Below are 18,873 nucleotides of genomic sequence, written 5' to 3' on the forward strand. Positions count from 1 at the left end.
GAAGTCTCTGTATGACACAGGCCTGCGTAATACTCTCTTTTCAGCCCTGACCTTGCACATGGAGAAAGCCACAGCAAGAAGTGTAGATTCAGTGCAGCAGTTGAACACACCTAAACCTGCTTTAGAGATTGGAACTATGATTCAGTTATATTTGAACAGAGATTCTGGGTCACAGAGCACCATAAAACTTACAGGACCACACATATTCCCACAGAGTTATGCTACATTTATAACAACGAGCAACCTAGAAAAGCAAGTTAATTTGTTTCCTGTTACATGCTGACAATCCAGATGACATTCACAAGCAGGAGAACATCATAACTAAAGGCTGCCTCTTCTCCCACTAATGTTTCTCATGTTTTCTTAGCCTGAGTTGATCACTGTAACTAGTAGAAATAAAACCACCTATTAAAAATAATTGTCATAACACATCTTTATGGGAATAATCTTATATTGCCTATAAATGAAATATCATACCTCAGCCTACCGCAATATCTAGGCAGAGTTAAAATAGCATAAAAATTTAACAGAGCCTTATTCCATTTGAATTGAACAAATTACTTTCTACCACAGTTAAAAATGGCTTAGCTTTTAGGAAGTTTAGTGAAAAATTAAACCCCCCACCTTAAGCAAACACTGCAGGCTATGCTTATGGAAAATTATCCGCACGTTAATCAGCTGAACACGCTGACAAACTTGTTCTTTTCTGGTTGCCTAGCTGTCTACCAACCTCCTCTGGCTCCCCGCCATGACCTCTGTGAAAGAGCTGCTATAGCACTGGCAAGTATGTTCTCAGAAAGCCTTATTAGCTGTGCTGTAGGGTCCTAGTTATTGAACAGCAACTCGTTGTACTGTAATTATTGTGCGAGTATTTTAAATAAAAAATGCTTGGTTTCATCTTTTAAATCGACATGAGAAAATTCAAGGTCGAGAAAGCTAACTGGACAAAACAAGTCAGCGCTACATGTTATAATGTTGCAGCAAACACTGCAAAACCAAATCTACATTTCAAACTGGTAGGTCTGAGGCTGTCATATATACATAGACATAGTTTTAATGCATGTAATAAGCTTGAAGAACTATGGCATCCACAAAAAAAAAAAAAATTACACATCTTTGAAAATTTATTTGCCACCAAGTATAGAAACTAAACTAAATTTCATTACTTCAGGCTGTAGCACACAGAATCAGTATTTGTTAAAGGCTGATTAGTTTTAGGAGGTGGACTGCTGTGGATGTTCTCCAAGTTTAACATTTCCTCCTTCCAGATCAGCCACTGGGTTCTTGTATGTGTTTAAAAGGCAGTTGGGCACCAAAACTTTACAGGGCTCCAGGCAATGCTATGCTACACATACACCAGTATTTTAGTTATAAAAAGAAAAAAACAGGTAGGTTAGTTCTTATTGGACAACTTCTCCTTCAGGCAGAGTTGGTGAGCATGAGCAAAGTAGATATCCACATAAAGCACTGATGTAATTTGTATGTGCCATCCTAACATACCATGGGAAGAGTCCTTAATTGAAAGTAATAATAGGGTAGCCAGGAATGTACCAATTAAAATAACTTGGCTGTCTGTGCTAAGCTCCAGATATTCTGAAGGTGTTAAAGAAATTTAACTGTTTTACTTACTAGAATGCAATCAAAAACAAAGAACTACTTTTACACTTAATTCTCTCAGAGGTGAAAAAACTGGATGGAGTACAGATTTTTTTATTGATGGGTCATATGAACTAAGCGACAGTCAATTGACAGCACCTAGTAGTTTTAAAAAAATAAAATTGGTAGTTTTCATCCATCTTCTCAAGCAAGTTTGAAGCATGTCCAATTTTATTTTGTTTAGATATGTTAAAACTCCTACAGCATATATTTGTTAAACCTTTAGATTTTTTAGTATATTCTCTTTTTCCTATAAAAACAATGTAATTCACTGTACCAGTTGCTCTAGTTGGCCTGGAGCTTATATAAGTAACCTCCCCAAACACAAAAATCAGGCTGATCAAGATACACATGTTCTCAATCTTGCTTTATGAGATGGAGCCATACACCTGCAAGAACACTGATGCATAAAGACTGCTCTGTCTTTTCCCCCTCCCCCAAAATATTTGCATCAACTGGCAAAACCCACACAGAAACAAGACAATTAAAGAGGCACCAGAGACAGTCTGATGCAACAGAGAAGCCCCAGGTCTGGACCCAAATCTGTCCTTTGACAGTATTCAGTCTTTGGCCTCCTGGAGAGCAGCAGCAGCAGCAGCAGGGCAGGACTGGCAGGACACAGGTAGCCCTGACACACCACAGGGCTGCAGTAAGGTGTGAGCCCCAGCACAACCTCAACAGAGAACAAAGGTGTAGTTCATGCCTATTCCTTACGGTTCTTATGTGCCAGATAGAGAAGTAAAGAAAAAAAGAAAAATTTAAAAAAAAAAATATATACAAAAGTTATTAAGTCATCCATCTGGACCCAAAAAGGAATTGCTGTTGAGTTGGATTACGTATTTGCCAGTTGCTCATTGACCTATTGGGAGTAACTACTGACCTCAAGGCAGATTTTAGAGGGCAAGTATGTAGTTCATTCTTAGCACTTACAGTAAAAAGGGTGGATTTTGAATGCACTTGCCTGTGCTTCTCAGTAAAGATGAGGCTTCCTGGTCAGAACCAGGCTGATCAGGGTGGGAGGTCAGTCACGCTGCAAATAAGAACTGACATTTCAAAGCCAGAGAAAGATTTTTGTTGTTAAGGAAATGTGCTCTAACAACGGATTTGCAGATCACAGTAAAGAATGAACATGTTTTGCTTTTTTTAACTGGTGAAGTTCTTGAGCTCCATGGCAGCTGACTAATGGCTGAAAGAGGATTTCATTACAATGAATTCAAATATTGTCAGGAAACTTATAGGAAAGAATAAATACTCCTTTTAATACCTGCGAATAAATCAAGAGTAACTTATTTACTCCACTCATGGCTATTGCTGAGTGTAAAACTCAAGAAGTCATACCACTGCTGAGGTATAAACCAACCAAAGAGAGTAAAAGGAGTGTTTCAACAAACCCTGTGCCACACAATTTTGAAGGCAAGCTCTGATGCAAGGCAAGATGCTACCTGGGCTGGGGAAAGAGAGCTGTTTTCCTCTACTTTGCAGAGCAGCTATAGAACTGTTGCACAGTTGCTGCAGGCAATGATCAATAAGTAAGATGAGAGAGAGGATGCCTCAAATTCCAGTTTGGTTTTGGTCCATCTTCCTCACAGTCTTGAAAAGGAGAGTGATACAGTCTGATGCTTCAGGCCACAAAGGAATTGCTGAGGGGCTCTTGAAAAGAGCTAGATCTCCTCATAATTTGAAACTATAGTTCTATATCCAAAGTAAAATCAGTGTTATTCTTTGCTGAGTAAGCTGGAAGGGAACAAATTACTTGTCTTCAAGCGAACAGTTTGATGTCAAAAATGAGGACTAGAAAACACATCACACAAAATTATATATGCAATGGGCACTACAGGAAGAGAAAAGTTCTAGCTGGCACCTAGATGGGATTCGTGCACGGAATGAAAGAACTTATTGTCCCACAGCATTGGTTCTCAGGCTGCAGTCTGCTCACTCTTGCGGCAAGGCCACTCTGCTGCACGGCCTGCCCACCATGGGAGAGGCTTCTTCCTACTGACACAGTTTCACACCCACATGGAATGAGCAGAGGCTTTACTGACCAGTTAAAACAAAATGTAATGGTCATCTTTTGCAACTTTTGTTGCTAATTCATATCCTTCTGTTATTGAAACAGAAGGATACAGCATACAAATTTAATATACAGAGAAAAAAAACCACCATAGATTTGATCCTCTTTCTTCTAGACTAGTCATTACCTGAAACAGATAATGCAACATCTCTGAGAAAGAAAATGCAGTGACTGAATCTGAAATGAACCCTAAAACTTAACAGATGACTCAGTTACCTCCAGAGAGGGGTACCTCTCAGGGCTACAATTACTAAACTTTTAAAGGCTCAGTACACAGAGAGTAAAAGTGAATGAGGCTATTAGCAGTAAAATAACTAGCATGTTACTTGACATCGATTCAGTAATGGTGCAAACCAAATCCTCTTCAGTGAGGTCTCTGTTGAGAAAAACGTGATTTAATCAAAAGAGAAAACTTGTGTCTTAACAGATGCAAACCCACTTCCAACCAGAAAGGCAGTTCCTAATTTTCAGTTACCACAAGCGGTTTTGCAGTGAGAAGACTGGTGTTTTCTATAGGCCCAACCAAAAAGGGTATTGAGGGAAAGGCAGCCTTCCTCCCTTTTGTTCATTCCCAGGCTGCCCTGTTGGCATACCCCTCCTGTGGGGTCACAGTAATCATATGCTCTCACTCCTGATCTTCCCCAGTCATGCTCTTGTGGTTGCTACAGCGAGGTTTGCATTGTCCCAGACCGTTCCACTTGTCACTGCGAATAACATGAGATGGAAGAGATGGTAGGAATTTTTTTTCCTATGGAAAGGCATATTCTCTGTTACCCTTGCTTGTTCTTTGGTATGATCAACTGTCTCTCCATTTTATGGAAAGCAAGAAAAACAAACTGTGACCTAAAATCAGGACTGTGCCAAGATCAAGATTTGGGAAATGCAATGATGCTACTAAAAAAATGATAAATCCTTGGATAACTTTTTTTTTTTAATTTGTATTTATATATATTTTCAGTCGTTAATAAAAATTTTAGGGTATGATTCATAGCACTAGAAAAATGAACTTTAGGTAGAAAGTTCTCCTCACATTCTTACTCCATTTTCAGTTGCAGAATGTTACTTCTGAAATCATGTGAATATTTAAACTGTGAAACTCAAAGCATGAACTATTACTGTAGAGGTTCACATTTAAAGACAAAATTCAATTTTCTGTCAAAGTTAAGTCTGACAAGGATAACAAAATCTATTTATTAAATAAGTATTTATAATACAGATCTTTAAAATCATGACACTTGCTTATATTGATACACATTATGCAATTTCCAATAACCTTGCTGCTATGAGCTGGTCTCTTAAAATGGAAAAATATGAAAGAAGAACAGTATCCCATAAAGCTCACAGAGATCAGCAATGGGTGACAAAGTTTGAACCCCAAGGAGTGCAGTGAGGAATTCAGAGGACAACCTCCAATAAACAGCAATTTCCCTAAGTCTGCAAGAACACTCCTATTTCTTCAAAATACAGACACTCTACCAGGTGGCTTTCCTTGAGAGAGCTTTGCTTCAAAGTGGATGTTTTATGCAGAAATAGTAGGTTTTTGCTGAAATTACTGCAAACATAAATATCAAAGGCAAAAATCCATTTCCAGTGGATTCCTGGGACATATCACCAGATAATGGTATTTCCCCTTCTCTTCAGGACTCACTGCTTAGCCATGATGTAAAAACAGAAACAGCTTTTGCATAATTAATGAAACACAGAGGCTAAAAATAGACTTCTTCTCTTTCCTGCCTACCCTTATTAAAGAAGCAAACAAAATCCTAACAATAGAGCCTGAAGGTTAAAAGGCCCTTAAGAATAGCTACCAGCCAGCTGGTCTGAAAAGAGCAGTATGAAGCAAAATGTATCACCTGTAACACACAGAAGTCTCTTTGAATGGCAGGATCTACACAGGAACAAACACCAAACTTTTAGAGAGAAAAAATAATCAAGGAACACAAGTGATTAGAAGGTGAGGACAGTACCAGCATATATCCATTGAAAGTCTATTATATTTCTGGCTGTTTACACTACCAGCAAGAGAAGCATGCAAAATTCCTCAAAATGGCTTTGGCCATACCATAATTGGTTTATGAAATAAATCCGCCCCCCTCAAAAAAGCCCAAAAAACAAACCCCCCCAAACTCCAAAAAACCTCACCAAAAATCCCACAAAATACCGTCTTGTAAAGTGCTTCCAAGTGTTTTATCTTTTTACATACATTTGCAATGAAAGAAATGCTGCCAATATTCTATAGCTAAAATATTTCTCATTCCACTAAAATACACACATAGTTACACAGAAAATGTGTACTTTACAGAAAGTGTGTAAAACTGAAGAACCTAGGATTGCTGAGAAGGGCTTTAGAAACACTGGTTCCTACTGGTTTTCCTTTACAATAAGACTCAAGTCACTTCTGAGAGACATGCAGATTGAGGAGTCCTGTATATGCATGCATTTCAAACTATTTTTGTGGTGTAACATCAGGATTTTCTTCTGTATTCTCCCTTCCTTACACTTTTGGACACAGTTGCAGGCTCTAAAGTACAGGCAAAAGGGCCTGTAAGTAGAGCAGAAGGGGCTGCCATCTGTCCCCTGCCTGATCTTTTGGAAGATATGAAGTCAGTACAGCATTGTATAAAGACTTGTGTTCCCAGTTTTTCCTCCTGTCTTCCCTAGTTCATTTCCGCTTGTACTTCCTCAGTTCTTCTCTACAATGCACAGTAAATTACGACTGGGGGGATTGCTTTAGCACCTTCCACGTGGACAATTAATTTATCACAGGATGAGATGCCAACACACTCTTCACCTAAAACCACAGAAAGCTAGCAAGGTGCTCACTTTGACATCTGGTTTTCACCTTTGCATGTGAGCAATGTGAGTATTTCTTCTGCACAGCTGAAAGCTGGGTATAAGCAGCAATGCTTTGCTTTGGGTCTTTGGGTTTTGAAAGGTCTTCAACCTTCAGCGAGCTAGTTGCTGTCACATGGAGAGAAGGGGGAAATCTGGCTGACAAAGGCTGTTGATTGTATATGTGATTTCTCCTCAGCAGCTGGCCCCTGGAGAGCCTGGAATACCTACTCCTGTTTTGAGGAGTTTCAGCGCAGGCTGTGCAGGCAGCGTTAAGCGGTGGGTGGGTGACAGCCCCCCGGCCTCCCCGCTGGCTGCGCACAATGACACCCGGCTGGGCAATCCGCGCGGCCAACAAGCTTCCTCTCTGCCATAAAACGCGAGAAGACTTCTGAGTCACAAATTACATCGGTTTCCACTGACAACTGAAGGGCTCCCAGCACACGCTGGTTCCCGCATCCCCGCGGGCGGCCCGGACTCGCCGCGCTCAGGCGATGCAGTCGGGGTCCCTTCGCGCTCCGGGCGATTCCCCGGACTGGGGCTCCCCACCAACTCGGCCCGCAGCACCGGCTGCCGCTGCCCCCCACGGCGACCGCTCCTCCTTATCGTCGTCTTCTAATCGTCCTTCTTCGTGCTCTGATCATTCTCCTCCTCCTCCTCCTCTCCCCCGCCGCCCGCCCCTGCCCAGCGCCGCCCGGCCCGGCAGGTACCGAGGGGGCGGGAAGGAAGGCGACGCCCTCCCCTCCCCCCGCACGGCGCATGGTCGCGGCGGCCGCGCGCTCGCCGGGCTCCCCCTTGGCTGCCGCGCGCCGTGGTCTCGCCCGCCCCCGCTGCCATGTTGGATCGCGCGGCCGCCGGGGCCGGGCCGGAGTTGGAAGTTTAGGGGCGGGAGCGATCGGGATCGGCCCCGGCGCGGAGCGGCTCCGGCGCGCCTGCACCGTTCCCCGCCTGCCCGGCACCCCCTTTCCCGGCCGTCCCCCGCGCCGGCACCCTCCCCGCCGCCCCTCTTCGCCTCCCTCCTTGCCCGGCCCCGCGCGGGAGGCTCCGCGATGCGGCTGCTGTGAGGCCGCGGCGGCGGCGGAGGAGGAAGGGGCCGCGGGCGCCATCGGTCGCAGGGCGGCGAGGGCAGCGCCGGGCCGGCCCCGGCCATGAGCGGCGCCCCGCAGCAGCAGCCCCCGCGGCGGGTCAACAACGTGGGCTCGCTGCTGCTCACCCCGCAGGAGAATGAGAGCCTCTTCGGCTTCCTCGGCAAGAAATGCGTGGTGAGTCCCGGCCCGGGGGGCGAGGGGAGCGGGGCACCCCCAGCCGCCCCACCCGGGCGCGGCGGGTCGGGGCCCGGGGCGGGCGGGGGCGCGTGAGGACAGCCCGGCCGGGCGCTGGGAAGTTGAGGCTGCGGAAGTTTCATCCTGCTCCGCTGCCCCGTCCCGGCGTCGGGAGCGGGGCGGCCCTCGCAGGCCTCGCTGCCCGCCCGGCTCTCCCGCGGCGCAGGGCGGAGGGCAATGAACGGCGGCGGCAGCGGCCCCTCGGCCGGCCCGGTCCGGCGGGCTGCCGGCCCTGAGCTCCGGGCCCGGCCTCGCTCCCTCCGAAGCCGGGCGCGCTGGGCGGCTCCGAGACCGCCTCGGGTGCCGGTGTGGGCGCCGTCCTTCTGCGCCTCGCTGTCCGTCGGCGTACGGAGCTCAGGGGGCCGGCGGGGCTCCCTGTGCCCTGCAGCCGACCCGTGCGCCGCAGGGGAACCGGCCGCAAAGGAGCAGCCGCGGCGCTCCGGGGGCACAAGTTCTATTTAGCTCGACGAGGCTGGGACGGACCCCAGGTGCACCAGCGGTGCAGACAAAGCAGTGTTGACGAAGTTGTAGGAAGGCTCGTATCAGTGCTAGGCCTCTCTTGGGTTTAGTCTGTACTTTTCTTAGGCTAAAAAACAGGTTCGTGTAGTCAAATGCGACTCAAATGCGATTCACATGCTGCATATTTCCCTATTTCTAGATCAATAAGTCTGTTTTTAGAATACCTTTTTGCATGCTAACGTAAAACTGTACTAAAATTACTTGTCTGTATTAAAGAACTATTTGAAGGCTTCAAAAGATGACTACTTTCATTAGAAACGATGTTGCTTTTAAAAAAAATCGTGTTTTTCAAAACAGTGCTGCTTTTTGGAAATAATTGTAAATTATGACTTTTGACTGTGTTCTGGTGCTTTGTGTCCAGTACCTAAAATACTGTTAGGCACTTGCTGTAAAGCTTGCAGGGTGTTTCATGAACTTAAAACTCTGACTTAAAGCAAGACATCCGTGTAGTCATACTGATTCCACATAGCTCTGGACTTTGAAATGCTATTGTTGATCAAGCTGACTGCTGCAAGGAAAACATAAGATGCGGTAACTGAACAGGAAGTAGAGAATATTTATATTGGGGTGGGTTAGATAGATGCTGTCACAGTAACTAAGTTAAGTGTGTCAGAAGGTATGACCCCAAAGTATATGTTTTGAAAAGTATAGATTTGTAGAAATGCCTCAGTTAGTTTCAGGCACACATTTTATATCTTCAGCTTTTTTGCTAAGAAAGAAAAAAATCAGCTCCAACTTTCCTCTAAGTATACAAAATAGTGCATGAATGTATGAGTAAATAGATTTCCAGTTTGCTTTTCTATAACTTGATTTTTTTCTCATCAAGTAAATGCAGTTTTAATTTTTGTTATACTCAACTGTAAAACTTACCTAGTTAAGTTCCCAACTTCTCTGCATAAATAGTATGTTGAAAGCAGAGTGGAGGTAAATATAATCACAGGATCTAGGTGTCATGGCATTTATGGCTAGCTTGAAATTATACATTCTTCTGATTTACACTGAATATTGGATGACTTTCTAGTTGAGGTTCTAATAATTGTGGTCTGTTCTTTCCCCATTTCCCCAGCCCTTTATACTCTCTGAGTTAATCATAGGCTTATTTTAGTACAGTTGAGTTTCTCTGCTCAGTCTTGAGGACTTGAATATTCACGGTCTAGAGACATTTAACCAGGCTGTTTTTGGCTTACTGTGTGACATGAGCCAGAAATTCAGAAACAAATGAACAGATTGAATATTTTTGGCCCTTGGAGGGCGCTGTCTTAACCAGAGAAGTAGAATGAGCACCTGGAGATGGTAACAGCTTCGGCTGCCTAGCTTAAAACCAGAGTATCTGTTGGAGTCCAGTAGGACTCTTGGTGCTCTTAACCTTCTAGCTTGACTCAACATGCTATGCTGATAAATGCCTTTTTGCTGTAATGTACATGATATTTGATCTCGTAATATCGATGTTTGAATTACTCATTAGTGAAGCTTCAGGCTGTAAATGCTGCTTTTTAAGAAAGGAAAATTTTCAGTTTTGTAGGATGCTAAATGCTTGCTCTTGCAATCAGCTGAAGTGTCTGGGATGCCTGGCTGCTACAGGTGGTGTTTCTGTCACTATGAGTCATGGAGAGGCTACTGGATGTGTTGTGCATCAGCCACATTGACATAATTTTAGGTTTTGTTTGACTATACCTCGTGTTTAGATCACTATTACAATGAACACCAGAGGAACAATCGAGCCATTAAGCTATGATCCTAGATAGTCTTGGTAGTAATAATTTATAGAGCTCTTATGGAAGGCATAGTGCTGCTATCAGGCCTGAAGGGCTTACTTAAGAGAGCATGTGGTGCTCTGGATCTGATTTATTTCCGTCTTTCCTTTGACTGTTCTGACTGATAACAAGGCAGCTATTTTGAAATAACAGTGAGCATTCAGCTACCTGATTTTTTGTTCTATGGAAAAGCAGAGGAATGTATCAAGTAGTATAATTTCGATTGAGTACTCACAGTCTGTGAACTCGGAAATGGACATAGTTCCAATGGCATCTTAAGTAATGATAGAAAAATTTCCTGGCAGGGGGAAAGTGGTGAAACACCATCACTATGTGTGTTGCTGAGGTTGATGCCGTTTTGCAAACTACTACTGGTACTTCAAGAATCTCACTATTAAGCAAGTGTTCATATAGAGGGTAATTGATTTTTTTTGTTTTGTTTTTACTTTTTTTTCTTTCCTCCTCCACTTGTTGAGGTATAAAATGTTTACCTGAATCTAAATGCAATTAAAATGCCTTTTGCCCATGACAGATCATGCTTTCAAAACCAAGCTACTGGCTAATAGTCTAAGCTGCAGCTATAGTTACATTGGCTGAAATAGGAATCCAGATGTAGAACTACTTGCAGTATGTATCCAGCATAAGGTAGCCCTTTAGCACTTTCATTGTTTAGGCATGTAACTAATTTTCATTCAGGTTTTGGCCTTTGTTATCTTGGTCAGGTGTAAAATTTGCTATGTCAAAGAAGTTTTCAGTAACTTTTTTTATCACAATGTAGAAGAAAAACTATATGTACACTTATACTAAGGGGAGCTATGAGATTAGTTTTGTGCATGTTAATTTTTTTATGGTTATGCCCATCTTAGAAGTTTTTGCTGAAGTCTAGTTAGTTACAGATCATAAATTTAGATAACGAGTTTTGTGAGAAAAAGCAAATGCTAGATGTCCCATTTATAATTTGTAATAAAGAAGTAACTTTTATAATTTGCATTATTAATATTGGTCAGAGATGTCAGTAATGAAACTAATTTATTCTGTAGAAATAATTTTTGAGAGGCTTTAGGAAAGAAAGGAATCATGAGAGGTATGTACTTGTTAGCACTAGAAGTAGGTAAAATGGAGTATGGATATTTTATACTGCTTAGAAGGAGGACTTGGATAAGGTGTAGTGAATAAGGCTAGGAATATGTTGTTATTTATAAGATCTTGCCATGGTTGATATGGTAAACAGGAACTGATGAAGAATGCAGAAAGAGAAGTGACACAGCAGTAAGCTAACTAAGAAAATAGTTTTGGCTGCTTTTAAAAGTGCATGTGACCAGAGTAAGTTTGTATATCAGAGCCAAAGGACAAATTGCAGTAATAGTTGAGATAAAACAAAATAAAAACTTGAATGGCAGTTATAGCTCTTAATTGATAAGAAGTAAATGTTTTGTCAGAAAAGGACTTGTAAGATTACTTGTGTGTATGAAAACAGCATGAAATAAGACATGAAGGTGGATTACGGGTCTGAGTAATGTCTGAGAAGTGTTGGGACTCCTCAGTCCAACTTTTTGCTGCAGTCTGTGCATCCAGAAAACATCAACCTTGCAGTTTAAGAAGGACTTATCTCCTATACAAACAGGGAGAACTAGTCATTAGTTCAGTGGTGATTCTTTCATCTTTGCATTTGTTTTTAAATGAGATGTGGAGGGAAAAGATTAAGTGTGAAGCATAGGGTCTTGTGGAACAGAAGAGTATTGAGAGTTACGCCTGGATTTCTTTTGAGACTTGTCCTGTTCTACAGAAGACATGTAGTATCTTTAGACACCTCACTAGTGTCCACTAGAGTGAGTTCCCTGAACAACTTGTCAGTGATAATCTTCCATTGTAGAGGGAATGACATTGGATTTTGACAGTTCCTTTAAACCAAACCTGTGCCTACAAAACTGATTTTCACAGTAATGGATCACATCAGACTCTTCAGAGTAAGTGGCTCAACAATCATCCTTATCATAGTGTATTTCTCATGCTCATTTTCCTCACTGCTTGCTATTAACACCTTTACAGCATAGTTCACTGCCTTAGCTTATTTACCCATGGATGAGAAGTGTTTTGAGACCACTTGGGAACAGTCTACAAGGCACTGCATCTAATAGCTGTATGGCTGTATGTATTTGAGACAAAGCATCAATTCACAAAGTGTGGGATATGGTTAAGGAGTAAAAGAAATTTAGGTGTTAAAATCACATAATTATCAATAAACCTCACTGTCAGTTATCTAAATCTCCTATTCAACATACTTTACATTAGAAACTCAGTTAATAGAAGTTTTTGTCTTTGCTTCAGTGACTGTGGTGGTTACATCTCTCCTGGCCATGCTTGTACCTCACATACTGGACAAATTGTGTCTTGATATGTGGAGTGAGTCCTGCTACAAGTTTTAGTTGCTCTGTACCTCTGTTGTGAAGCATTATGTGTTACTGAATGAAGGGTGATCTAGTAAGGTAGAACTGGAAGCAATACCTCACTGTTAATGCTTCAGTTATTGCATTCTCTTCTGAGCATCTTTGTAGATATATTTTATCTGTTTTGGGGGCAGTCAAATGCCAAAAGTCTCTCAGCATCTCTGTGGTTAATCAGATGGTGTGTCAATCAGAAAGTGTGCCAATCATGCTCCTGATAAGTGCTCTGGAATCCTATGGTGTAACATACACAACAGGATGAAAACAATTTGTAGTCACAAAGTCACAAGCTGTTGTGTTGCAACTTGCTGGTTTTTCACAGCTAAGAGTCATTGAGGAATTTAGAAGAGGACAAAGTTTTTATGTAGGATTCAGATGGACAGTCATGTTTTGACTACAAGATTTTCACCAAGATGTCCAAATAGCCCTTGCTTAGGGGAGCACCCAAGGAAGAGGTAGTTTCTTATTAGAAGGTAAAGATTGAGTTTGCTATTTCATGCCAGTATGTATGTATAAAGACTACATTGTTCTTCCTTTAATGGAATATTGATGTGATTTCTCAGCATTATCTGCTTGTAAATATTATTTGGATTTTTTTATCACTAGAATGTTTTTCTCTCTGGTTATTTCTTCTGGGGCTCTGAAAGAATTATTGCAAGCCAAATTTGTTGCAAGTGAAGGGTGTAAGACTATGCAGTTTTGGGCTAAAAACATGATAGTGGGAAGTGCTCTAATTTTAGATCTTTAATTATTTTTATTTTTTTTAAGAAGTTCTGGTACTTCTGTCTGAAAAAACTCACCTGTTTTTTCTTTAGAACTTCTTATGACCCTTATTGCTCTACTTTTAGTAGTACCAGCATTAAGAAGTCGTCTGTTGCTGTCATTGATAGTGGCTGCAGGTGCCAGCAGTGGCAGCAATTGCCCATTGGCAGCTTCTAGCTTAGTGCTGGAATGGGTGAAGTGTTGGAAGATACTTGTATGTGATGAATGCCACTTAGGAGCTTTTTACCTATTTCATTAACCAATGTGAAAAAAGGCCCAGTCCTGTCACTGACCTTTTATAGGCAGAACTGTCTGCAGAGTAGATGGGGCTTGTGGGGCTTTTAAATGCTCAGTTTGCTGAGAAAATTTGTTTTTGACTTAAAGCTGTGTGGTAAGATTTATGGTGTCCTCTCCTCCACTGAACATGTTTCATAGGCTTGTCTCTTGAGGAATCTTTGTAGTACAAAAACAAAACTTAGTGTAGAACAGGAGACTTATGGTTTCATTACCTAATACCTAGATAATAAAATACAGGAAGTAACAAAAATGTGTCACAGGCACTAGACAGAGTTGCTTATTGGTATGGCTAGGGTACAGTTTCCTCAAGAAAGGCTGACGTATTACTGACACACAGAGGGATTTTATTGGCTAGTTTGTTTTTCTTGTAACAGTAAATCATGCAAAATGGATTTAGTAGAACTAGAAGGGTATGTTCATGGGTGGTTTTAAACAGCCCTCTTTACTGGGACATGACTCATGCTGTAGAAGATAGTTTAGTTTCTCAAGGTATTTGCTTGGGTACATTGCCACACTAACTTTTGTGGCTTCCAGACATGTTTATGCCTGGATAATCAATAAAATGGGAACAGTAGGTGTGCAGTTACCTTCAGGGGCAATTGCAGTTAAATTTGAAGATCCTGAAGTGTGCTGTGATCATCACATGACAGGAGCAGTGTTCTAGAAGGTCCAGAAAAGATGGAAAAAGAAAAGATGTAGTTCAAACAATCATAGGGATGCTTTCTTAGAAAGCTGCTCACTTGCTTAATTCTTAAAATTTAGTAGTGTTTTCTCAGATACCCATGAGTTAAAGGTAGACAGTTTTGCTGACATGTCTTTGTGTAGTGAATGACACTTTAGGCATGTCAAATTAGAATGTCTGTGTTAAGAATATGTGATTCTGGAATAAGTTCATTAAATGAATTACTAAATTCCTGTAGACATAATGTTCTGTGGAGATGATCATTGCTGGCAAGGAAACTGTTGCTGCAGAGCTCCACGACACACTGACAGATTTGCAGATTGCTTCTCACTTTAGGCACTTGCTTTCATACATGCATCCCCACCTTGGTGAGGCTGTTTTCCCTCTAGTGTTTATTTAGCTGTCCTTAAAATCCTCACTCTTACGGCAGCATTTTCTTTTTAGGTTTTCCGAGAAACAGTGTTAATATATTTTTCAGTTTTCCAATGTGTCTAGCTTAAAGCTGAAAGATCACACTAAGGTTCTAAGTGTTTCTATTTCTATAACTCAGTTTCACACACCATTTTCCCCTTCAAAACTCTGTATAATTCGGAATTCCCCTGCATTCATCTCCTTTCCCTTCAATGCAAATGTGTTATTTTGCCTTTATGTCCCCTTGTTCATTAGTCACTATACAGCATCAGGGTCATGTATTTAGTGAGCACAGATATGCTCCCATATAAGCATGTTTTGTATGGGAAGGTACCGTGGCTGCAATTTTATAAACATTGATCTAGCAAAAGAAAATGTGACTTTTGCTTTCTTGAACAGCTTGGAAAACTGTATTTAATTATTTAAACTCTTAATTATGCAAAGACAACTCTTGCCTCTGAGATTGCAAATCCTTTTAAAAAATGCATTTACTTCAAGTATTATTGATGATTATTGATGGCTTTTCCAAAAGTTAGCCAGCACTTGCTGAGATTAAGTAACAAGTCCTAATACTTGCCTTGCAGTCTAGGTTGAAGAACAAGAATATTTGAAAACGGGAATTTGGCAGTAAATTTAAATGTTTTCTCCCCTCTCAAGGTGACAGCCAAGAGATTAATTGTGTGTGATTTGTAGATAAGAAATCAGTGTTAATTTGTTGTGTTAATATTTTTCTGTGTTAGGGATAAAGAACAGTGAGAGATTTTTTACAATCACCTTAGTATGTTTTATAACAGAAGCAGTAATTTATTGACTTTAGGAGAATTTTAGTTTCTGTGTAGAATCTGTAAAGTAGGCAATTATATTTTAGGAATTAATTTAACCATTATTTCTTTTGTAAGTCCCATCCTGCTGATATACCTTGAAGTCCTGCATAGTGATCTCTGCCCTCCAAATCTTGTGTCTCTACTTTCATCATGTTCTCCATGTATTGTGTTAATACACATGATCTTCTGTCTTTTTTAGCAAGTTTTTGGTCCTGTCCCTGTTACAGGGTTTCCTCCTTTTACTTCATCTTTCCCCTTTGTACCTCAAGTGCATCCAGAATCATCCTTTCTCCCTTCATCTCCTGCATCCATAATCTGCAGAAAGATCTCCGTGTAGAACTGACTCTCTTCTTTACTGTTCTCCCCTCCACTCCCTTATTTCCCCTACTTCTCAATTCCACAACTGCGTTGTTCTTGAGGATGAACTTTGTGTCTCTTCAGACATGTAGTCCTCCCCATACCCAGTGCTGAGATAGACATGACTTGTATTGTAACTCAGCAGAGCACTGCATAAGGAAAGACATGAGGAGAGGAGGCAGTGTCTGCCAGCCAGCTGTTTGCTCCTGCAGGCATGTAGTGCCCTTGAGCCTGAGACCTGGCCATTACACATTTCTCACCTGTTTTATCTTCACTGGCCAAAGTCATTGTTAATGTTTTTATAGGGAAGAGAACTTTTAGTGGATATGAGAAGGGTACGCAAAAACGGGACTATGGTTTCCTCAGGCTTCTTGCACTGCTCCACCCTCCACTGCTGATTCTCCAGGGAGGACCTGACTCTCCAGTTTGTAAGCTGCTATATTAAGAAAACTGTATACTAAAAGATACAGCTTCAGCAACTCTACAGGCGCAGATTTGAAACCACAGAAAGGCTTAGTCCTGCTTTGACTGAACTGTAAGTTATTTCCTGCTCCTCTAGCCATGTGACAGCTCTCTCTGAGCACAGCTAAGATGTGGTCATTCTTTCTAAGCAGGCATTTTTTCCCTTTACTCCCCCTCAGTCAGCCAAAGCAAACAGAAACATCACTTGGCTTATGACACTGAATAGGCATCCAAATAGTTCATTTGGATGACACAAAGGCATCCAAATAGGCTTCTCTCTGTAAAACTGCGCTTGATTTTTGTGGTTAACTGAAAAGAGGAAGAAAACTATGAACATCCTGTAGTGGTGTATGTTCTGTGCAATACCACAGGCAAAAGCTTCCCCTTGCATTTGCAGAGAAGGAAGCAGTAGTTACTAACAAATTAAATGCAGGGCTATTTTTTTCTTAATTTGATTTGGGTTTTAGTTAAGAGTATCTCAGGTGTGAAATTCGTTCTATAACTGGACATGCATTTATATTTTTAGCAACCTGACAATTAACATTCAAAAAATACAGAGTTTGGGCCTAATTTTGTGTGATGGTACGTCAACCAATATTTTTTAGCCATACAGTAGGTATTGTATTTTTGACCTTTCTTACACAATGTTGGGCTCTTTTTGTTACACTGTACTGTTAGCACTGTGCTCAGTTTCTGTAGCTGGAATTCTAAAACCTTGTATTGCTTTAAATTTTAAGTGGGATTGCAACAGAAAATGCTGGTTGCGCTTGCTGTCTAGAACTCAGTAGTGATTCAACAAACCATTTCTTAATTTAAAAACATAGTTGTGTTTTTAAGAGATTTGTCCATATCATATTCAAGTGCCAGTATTTCTATACTTGAGAGAATGATAATACAACTGTTGTCTCTGCTCAGAGCATGCCCTTCCTTGCCTTAGTTCAATCATGTAGATGCAACATAGTTGTGTTACAGTTTTGTTTCATAGGATGCATGGAGATGGATTTGGTGCTAAGTGTTGTGCTGATATGTAGATCTCACTCCATGTCATGGTTTTAACTTCATCTTTTTGTGTCATTTAGGAAGTCTTGCTTTGAATGCTTCAGTTCTTCATTGAGATTTTTCCTAAACAGCCACTTTGAACACCTGTTTGCTTTCCTGCCTGTAAATGACAAATCCTATTTGTTTCTCTGCCATCTCTTCATATTGTTTATGAACTTTTTTATTGAAAAAGTAAGTGTTCATGCTGCTGCTCCAGCCTTCACCGTGTGTAACCAAGGAGTCCAACTCTCACACTGGCCATACCTGTCTGGACCATACCTTTATGTCCCTGATAACATTTAAGCTTAGTGGCAGAAGGATTTTCTCACCTCTGGTCTGTCAGCCAGCTGTGCTTAAGATACTGATGGCTGACAGACCTGAGCAGGGCAGTAGCATGAACTCAGGCACTATTCTGTGACTGTCTGTGGTGTTCAGTTTGTTGGCACGCTTCCTGGCACAGTTTGAGTGCTAGTCTAGTAGTTGCTTAAATTAATGATGAGTGTGGGTTTGAGATTAGAATGGTGTAAACACATCTCCTGATACATAGTATGGGGTAGGGTCATCATCACTGATTTGTCTTATGTTGGGGAAAGAGTTTGTTCCTCTGTGCATGTGTGCATTCTGCACCACTTCCATCATACCCAGAAAGTGGCCCTGGTCTTAGTAACCAATATCATCACAACCAGTGAAAGCTGCCAGGAGACAAAAGCAGCTCTGGTGCTGGGGATGGGGAGATGTGAGCTGTCTGCTCTAGTGTTGTCAGTAGCACGTACATCACAGAATAAGCATCAGCTCTGCTGCTGTGCACATAACTGTCTGCTTTGACATAAAGTTCAAGTCAAACCTGGTTTCGCTGCCAGCAGCAAAATTCAATATTGTCTTTCTGCTCCTAGAAATTGCTTTGGGAAACCTGAGAAAATGCAGGTGCCTAGAAGTTTCCAGCAGATGAAAGTGTGCCTGTGCATGTAACAATCTGCTGCAGTGGACAAATTATCAAGTCTATTTGATACTGATACTGTGAACACAAGCTCATAAGGTTTCTGTTCTCTGATTTCAGGAGGAAGAAAAAGATTTTGCCTTCTGGTAAGGAGATGTAGCTAACTTGTAGTTGTGCTTCTACAGAGTATATGAGGTACAGCAGGGATGACATTAAATGCTGCTGCATTTCTTTCACTTCTTGTTTGCAGAGCGATGGGCTGCCAAGAAAATGTATTCCTGTCTGAAGTTGCTTTTCTGATGAGTAGTTTGCAAGTAATTTAAGAAAAGTTCCGTCCGTCTTTAGAGCCTCCAGGGATGTGCTGAGTTCTCTTGCAATCTTACCTGAAGCTGCAGTTTGGAGTGTTTAGCAGTTTTTCATCAGTTCAGATTAAGTAATTTGTTTCCTGATTGAGCTCCAGAGACTATTCTAGGGTGTGAAGTAGTGTAATTAGTGATAGTTTAAT

The 18,873-nt window shown here is 41.6% G+C and overlaps 1 protein-coding gene across 2 annotated transcripts in view; it reads left to right on the forward strand.

The window, feature by feature from the left end:
• The first annotated feature begins 7,300 nt into the window (after positions 1–7,300).
• The window catches only part of WASL (WASP like actin nucleation promoting factor), a 50,528-nt gene continuing 38,955 nt past the window's right edge, over positions 7,301–18,873 (forward strand). Inside the window, exon 1 of one of the 2 annotated variants that reach the window (XM_085042048.1) lies at positions 7,301–7,821. In XM_085042048.1, the coding sequence (XP_084898174.1) occupies positions 7,708–7,821 (114 nt within the window). In that variant the 5' untranslated portion in view covers positions 7,301–7,707. The remainder of the gene's footprint in view (positions 7,822–18,873) is intronic. The other variant, XM_085042039.1, reaches the window with a different exon arrangement.

Source organism: Lichenostomus cassidix, chromosome 1Aa (assembly GCF_008360975.1).
Source record: "Lichenostomus cassidix isolate B80296 chromosome 1Aa, HeHo_3.0, whole genome shotgun sequence".
In the NCBI taxonomy this organism is placed as follows: domain Eukaryota; kingdom Metazoa; phylum Chordata; class Aves; order Passeriformes; family Meliphagidae; genus Lichenostomus; species Lichenostomus cassidix.